The 7488-nt window shown below is 32.9% G+C and overlaps 1 protein-coding gene across 1 annotated transcript; it reads right to left on the bottom strand.

Annotated features, from left to right (window-relative positions):
- Positions 1–678: 678 nt before the first annotated feature.
- LOC130644244 (ribosome production factor 2 homolog) lies at positions 679–7197 on the bottom strand. The gene is made up of 10 exons (XM_057449774.1): positions 7144–7197; positions 6847–6979; positions 6663–6700; positions 6556–6595; positions 6399–6480; positions 5167–5243; positions 4970–5069; positions 3341–3443; positions 2831–2975; positions 679–1092 (listed from the first exon to the last, which is right to left on the bottom strand). Exons 1-10 carry the CDS (start codon positions 7158–7160, stop codon positions 913–915), a joined length of 915 nt encoding a protein of 304 aa, XP_057305757.1. The 5' UTR covers positions 7161–7197; the 3' UTR covers positions 679–912.
- Between the last annotated feature and the right edge of the window lie 291 nt (positions 7198–7488).

Raw genomic sequence — 7488 nt, 5'->3', positions numbered from 1 at the left:
AGTAAAACCATAGTTTCTGTTTCTTATGACTATGGTAAACCCCATTACAAGTCAATAGTTTTCGAAGCATTTTTTAACTTTTTCCATAAAACCAATATCGGCTTTGTCATCGCTCTGGTGGAAACTAAGCTGAAATACATATTGCCTAGCTGATTCCCTCCCTGGCTAATAGTGCATCGTATTAATATGTAACCCAAACTATGAACTGTGTACCTTGCAGCATTTTCTGCACAAAAAACAAGAAAAATTAACTCCATTTCTTTTACAAAATTGAAACTTTCTCGGGACTTAACTAAGAAGATAAAATAGTTACTTTTGTGTAGCTATATAGCAGTACAATAATTGAAGGCTCTTGTTTTAGGATGCACATAAAATTTAACATTTCTTTCTATCGCACGTAGAAAAAAATCATGTGTAGAAAAATAAATTAGAATTCAAACCAATGTGACATCGGCTGTAATCGAAAAACAGGCGTCATTGCAGCTGGTTAAGCTATAAAGCCAATCAGAACCGTTACTCAAAGATAACGTTAAAGAAAAACTTGAGTTTGTGCTAAAAAATCGTGACAGAAGCTCTAAGACATGCAAAAAATTGGTTGGATAGACTTTTGGATAGGAAATTTATATATTTTAGCTTGAAAATACAATATAATCAAACTTGGTAAAAAGAAAACACGTATACTCTACACTCAATCTTTCAATTTCCCAAAAATGACGCAATGAAATAAAAACAGCCGATGATGTAATTACATCAAATTGACTCATCAAGAAAGATATATTTTATTGTCGGTTTGTTATTAAGATGGTTATTCCAATCGCGCTTCCGATTTAATCACTTAAGCGATCGTTTGATTATCCTGTAACTAGTTCTTAGTGTTCTTGGAGACGTTTGTAACCATAGAAACCGAGTTTTTCATTCAGCATCTTGGTCTGTTTTCTGTTTCTTTTGATTATCGCCTTCTTCTGACTTTTTACCTCTTTTAAGTCCTTTCATTTTTCGCGTCTGTAAAGTCTCTAAATCTTGTTTTTGCATGTGGATACGACCAGTCTTGGTGCCAAACACATCATGTTCCACATTTTTAACCTTTCTTGGCTATGAAAATGAATAACAACACGTTAGAATGTCATATACCACATGACAGATTAAAACAATCACAATGAGCACAGCAGTAAATTTTACAGATAATTTTAAATCTACATATATCCCATTTTACAGAACTAAAATACGAATAATCCTAGCAATATTCAAGAACACAATAAAAACTGATTGACGTGGTGTATTTTGAAACAAATCAATACCAAAAATTTTGACATTGGAAAGCAACAAGAGCATTTTTATTTTCAGAATGTATATAAAGGCACATGAAACCTGCATGTTTGAACAGCTATTGTTTTTGTTAAAAAATGCAGCCTAAATTGCAAGGATTGTTTGATAATTCTATTATAGGAAAAAAAGAAACATGAACTAATGTTCAAAATTTCGACTGTCTACGTAATAATAACCGTATTTCGTTTGTTCGAGCGAAGAGTAGTGCTACCGAACGCACGAAATATGTTAAAGATGCACGATATACACTCGGGATGTATGTACAAAAGAACAATTCTCATGGATTTTCCCAGACCAACAACAAGCAATTCTCAGTGCTTTAAATAAGGAAAAGCTCCTATGCAACAAGTGTAGAATTGGTTAATGAACGGAATAAACTAACTTGTTTTGCAGATTTTACAGGCGGAAATTAGTACGTGTTTTTATTTTTTTGAACAGTTCTGGTTAGTTGTTGACAGTTTGTTATCGAATTTTTAGATTTTTGTTATTTTCAGTTCACTCGATTTATATACCGCAGATAATAAAAGAAAATGAATGAAAATACAGAAGAAAAGAGATGATGCGTGAAAACATACGGTGAACACAACAGGAAGCGAACGAAATAATGTTAAGAGAAAAATATAAAAAATAGTTTCAGCTATCGAATTCACATTGTCGATGCAGATTGCAGTGTAATATACTATGAGTGATTTGAACTCGCGTGTATGGTTTGAAGAGACAACTACGAATTAATGAATTCTAAATGAGGAATTGCATACTATGAGTGAGTTGAACTCGCGTGTATGGTTTGAAGAGATAATTTCGAATTAATAAATTCTAAATGAGGCATTGCAGGAAATCAAAAATAATGCCTTGCTTTAAGTGATCATCCAAAAAAATTCGCTTGTTAACATCATTGACACAAATAGAGATTGCATATTACACAGGCCATTTACACACTCAATGGTATATTGTCCAGTAGAAACAACATATCCTCTTGTTACTTCCCATTACTCCTTAACATGTTTTTTTAAAAAAAGAGAAACAAATAAAAAATTGGTCCTGTTTTTAGCTTAAAAAGAACAGCAACAAAACTGAAGGTACAATTACACAAGGCCAAGTTCAGGTAGTTTAATGATGTTACTTTACTCTCATTGCGTTTAAGGAAAAATAAAAGACTTTCTTTTAATACCACACTAAAATGATTCAGCATGGCTGGGTGACATAGTACGCATATGCCTAACATTTCCCTATCTAAGCCTCAATATCCTTAAAAGCGTCACGCTTATAGAAAGAAAACATGCATATTACGTCGAACAATCACACAGCCAAGGTGTATTGTTGAATTATTACAAAGAAAAAACTAAATAACCCTTTGTCACGTCCTATTGATTTTCCCTCTTTGGTATGACATAAAATACTAACTGCCCACCTTTTGCTGGCGCTGAGCCTAATGAAATATCAATCATTCTTTCGAGGATTAACAAGCTATTAGGACGGAAAAAATAACAAACAAAAATCTAACCTTGAGGGCCTTGGGTTGTCTTAGAGATTGTTTGTAGAGCGATTCAGTAGCAAGGCGTGTTCTTCGCAGAGCGAAGTTAAATGACGGTCCAATTTCTTCCACTTCCACTCGCGGTGTTTTCAAGCCAGACTTTTTTAATAACACTCTGTGGAAAAAGAAAAATACGGTAGCATATGGGACCTTGCATCATTGTCCAAAACTGGCATTGTTATTATGTCTATTTTTAAAGCAACAAGATACCAAGCGGGAAGACATTGTCGCACTATTAAATTTCACAGACGAAAAATATGACGGAAATTTTCATGGAAGAAAAATGTTCAAATACAAGCCTTTTTTACTCAACCATAAAATATAAACCGTATGTTTGCCAAAAAAAACCCACAAAAACACGATGGGTAAAATTAAATCTCTTTATCTGCTTGGAAGTAAATATTGGAAAACTGTCACTTAGCTATCTTTGCGCGCGAATGTCGTTACAAATGAAGTACCAGCATCCTGTACAAAGCTCACCTGTAACTGCGCAGATAGATTTTATCCTCACATGCTGTGAATTGTAAAATGTGTTCAAGACCTTGTAAACGGATATTTTCAACTTTTTCACCGCGCCAAAAATCTAAGAGAAATTGACATCAAATAATTAGACCACATGAAAAATACATAACCTTCCAAGTAGCTAAAAACGGAGACATTTTTTGAAGAATTTGAAATTTGAATATTTATTAGTATACGAACTTCAGTAGTTTATACTGAGAAGTTCATAGTAGGAAGATAAATAAGAGCACGCTGTAGGTAATTGCTCGCTGCTACAGAAGCATTATTGAATTTTATTACATATATTAACTACATTAAAAAAATGTTAATGTGAATATTTAAAGTCAGCACAAAGACACCGACACTGTAGAATGTTTCACATTTGTAAACAAATGCTCTTCAGCTGTTCTGCAGACTTTCTCATTCACGTTGCCATTACTGCCGATGCGAATGCCGACGTGTGAACAAAAATTCTGAATATAAGTCAACCAATTTTTGTTGACGTGGCTTTTCTTTAAATTGAATGTAACCCAAAGATGCAAAAGTTTTGCCCTCAATTTCTCTTCTTACTATATGTGCTTCGTGTATGGGTGCAGTGTGTGATCACAAAACAAACTCTAAATTATCAAAGTGCGCAAAGGTTTTCCGACGTGAAGCAAGCAAATGACATGTCAAGTCGGCATTTTTTTCCCGACTTGAAATAAATTATATTAAAAATTCAAATGATAAAAATTGTTCTAGCACTATGGCGAAAATCTTTTTTTTGGAAATAATAAAGTTGGTCAAAAAAAACAAAAACAAAAAACAAAAACAACAACAACGAGACGTGAGGTTCATATTACATACTAGATAATTTAAATATATCATAATTTATTCAGAAGGATCATTAAAGGGGAACAGGGATGGGAATTTTGTTGTTGTTTTTTGGTTGAAATGAAAGAGTATGATGCGACGATAACAGAAAATGTATTTTTTATTTTCTCATTTTACTCCAAAGGCTGATTTTCATACAGCAGCATTTTTCGCCCAGTCGTAAAAAGCGGCGTGACTTTTGATCTACGCATGCGCATTGTCGGATTAATTCCGCTGACCTCGCGCTTTTATATGCGTTGGTGCGATTGGAAAAACAGTTGAACAAACTCTACTTTTTGCGAGCGACATTTTGCATGCTACATTTTGCGCTTCACCTTAACAGCCACTTATATTATGTAAGAACATTTTAAAAAAGATTTTTATTTAAAAATGGCTAGCAACAACAGGTACGGTCTCCTTTTGTTTTGAAATTCTAACCAAAATCGAATAAAAACAATATGTCAAATAAACAAAAATACGTATTAAAATAAGCCATTAATAAGTCGCATATACATTGTTACTTCTGGACGGAAAAAAATCTGTAAGTGATCTGAGTAAAAACGAAAACATACACGAACCAGAGGAAATGCAAACACATAAGAAAACATAACACCATTACAATAAAAACAATGTTCCCACAAATACCATAGAGTGTCCGAAAAATGCCTTGCCCTAAAAAATTAGTTTTGTTTTTTATTTTTAATTTTAAGCGAATAATTTTCGTCTTAACTTTTAGGAATTAAAACCCCTACCTACCTATGAACAAGGACTTGAGTCTTCTATATTCTATCTTATTCTCAAACTCTTCACCAGAAAACAGTAGGCATGGTTTGGTGCCAACGGTAACTTTATGAGCCTGTGTGAAATAAAGTATCGTAAAAATATACATATACCTAAAATCTGCACTGCATGTTGCGACCAGTCTGCTGAACTGATAAATAAATTTAAAATACCTTAAACTCAGATATCGGTTGGTATCTCTCTATACCAAGTTCAAACATATCCAGCATGTGGAAATCATAAAAACAACCTTCAAAAAAATAAAATAAAAACAACTTACATCTCTATAATAATTGCTGTCAATTTAAAATGGTTGTACCACAGCTTTATTTCGGACCCGATGCATAGAATACTCATTACTTCTTGCAAACAACCAAAAAAAAGATGCGCGAAATAACGATGCGGGAAAAGGTACGACAGACAAATCCTTATGGATGTTTCCACAGGATGGCGTCTTGTTGTTAGGAAACGTGCACATAATTTGGCTTAATCTGCTCAACTGTTCTTGAGGGTGATAATGAATGGCTAAGTTCCTCAGTAGGAATAATATACCGTCTCATCAATGCTAGTCCCCTAAAGGGGCTGCGAAACAGCTTTTGGTTTTCAACTTCAGTGACCTACACGAAAGTCGAGCTATTGGCGGTGGAAAAGTTTATGATCACCGAGAACAAAAACAACTTAAATTATTATAAATATCATATTGGGCATCCAAATAAAACTAAAAATGACAGAAAAGTTCCCTACATATCTTGGATATCCATCATTTTTTTCAATATAAGTATAGTTACTGTGCTTTCAACTCAAACTTTCAAATAAAATAAACTCCAAACCTTTTGAACTAGCTAGCTGTATCCTTAAAATTTTTGCATAGAAACACAGACGTTTATTGAACAGAAAGCCAGTCTAAGCAACAACAATGATTTTAAATTTTTTTTAGAGGTATTTATTACCTTCATGAAGCTACTAACATAGCATTTTTTAACAAATACAAAAAAGTTGTGTTGTTGTGTTGTCTTTGCTTTCTTGTCAAAATAAACTTTTGATTTACTGATTTTTAATATATTTTACAGACCAAACCTTATAAGTTAAAATATTCATTTTTTTAGGAAAATAAAAATAAACAAATTCATCATAAAAAAATATTATTCATAAACAAGTTGTCTAGATGTCTATGGTTCTAAACTGTGTATAATTTTTTGCACCATGATCTTTTTAGTGGTCCGTTTATTACACGCTATTCTTCGGAAATTGCAGGGATTGAGCTTATTAAATCCTTTGGTGGCCCCTGTAAGGGAGTATCGAAATTTCTGATCTTTATGAGTAAAATTTAGTGGCCCAAGCTTTTTAGGACACAACGAAGGGATACTTTTCCATGCAGGTTTTTTTCAACTTAGTTCTTTCTTACCAAACACTAGGTTATGTGGTCTCTTCTTGGAATGTGAACCAAATACCATGAGGGATGCATCGCTTCGCTGGGAGAAAAATTCCTAAAAATCACCAATTATATCTTTATTTTTTATAACAATGAACGGAGAAGAAAACAATAACTTCAAAAAACTTACCAAAGAACTCTGATCCTCAAATGGTCTTAAAATATTTTTTCTAAAACAAAACAGGAAAGTCATGTCCGAAGTAAATAAATAGACATTCTGTTAATAATATGCTTTACCTGTGAAACATTGTTGCATTTGGTTTTTTTAAGGCATGCTAAAATGAAAATAAAGTTGGTTGCATAAAACAATGAGTTTATACTCTTATATCACTAATTTATATCAATATTATTTACTGAAACTGATGGTCGGTTTTTTCAGTAATCACAGAAATTGAATGATAGTCCTGTCAAAAAAACATACTATATCTCTCATTGCTTGAGTCACCATTTCACTTGTTTTGCCACCCCGAATAAGCATCACTGTTTTGGTATTTTCTTCAAGTTTTGCATCTCTGTTTAATAAAAAACGCTTGCCTCTCTGTGTTTTTGGTTTTCTGAAATAAAACAACAGGCCGTTTTCACTCACATCAACAAAAAACATCCATATAGAAATTCTGTTAAATTCCGTTATACATTTTGGAAATTTAACTTCAGTAAAAAATCATCTCTTATAATTTCTAGGTACACTTAAAAAGCACAACAACAATTTTATACTTACGAAACTTGTGAAGCCATTTTATGCTTTACTTTATCTTTTATTGTTTAAAATAATCTATAGATGAATGCATTAACATAAAATCAAAGCAGGGAGAGTACCTAAAATACTCTAAGGTGACGAAAAAATAAAAAAACGGAGAAAAAGAACAAGATTTGTTTTTGGGTGTCAGTGAGTCAAGCAGCAATCAAATAATAACTCCACTTGCTAACTGCTGCACAAAAAAATTTTATTAGAAATTCGCAAACAGGAAATTTTTTGACACAAGATTTATATAACAAACAAGTGTGGCAGTGCCTCTAAAAAGAGTATTTTGAGAAACTAGTCGGTGGCCATTGCGTGTCTCAC

The sequence above is a fragment of the Hydractinia symbiolongicarpus genome, chromosome 5, assembly GCF_029227915.1.
Source record: "Hydractinia symbiolongicarpus strain clone_291-10 chromosome 5, HSymV2.1, whole genome shotgun sequence".
Taxonomy (NCBI): Eukaryota; Metazoa; Cnidaria; class Hydrozoa; order Anthoathecata; family Hydractiniidae; genus Hydractinia; species Hydractinia symbiolongicarpus.
Note: the sequence above shows the minus strand (reverse complement) of the source record. Positions and strands in the feature narration are given on the sequence as shown.

Excerpts from the sequence above, each read along its gene's own strand:
- LOC130644244 (XM_057449774.1), bottom strand. Across the intron at positions 5,070-5,166 it reads AACCGATATCTGAGTTTAAG|GCTCATAAAGTTACCGTTGG; the intron begins GTATTTTAAATT and ends TATTTCACACAG. Across the intron at positions 2,976-3,340 it reads ATCTATCTGCGCAGTTACAG|AGTGTTATTAAAAAAGTCTG; the intron begins GTGAGCTTTGTA and ends CTTTTTCCACAG.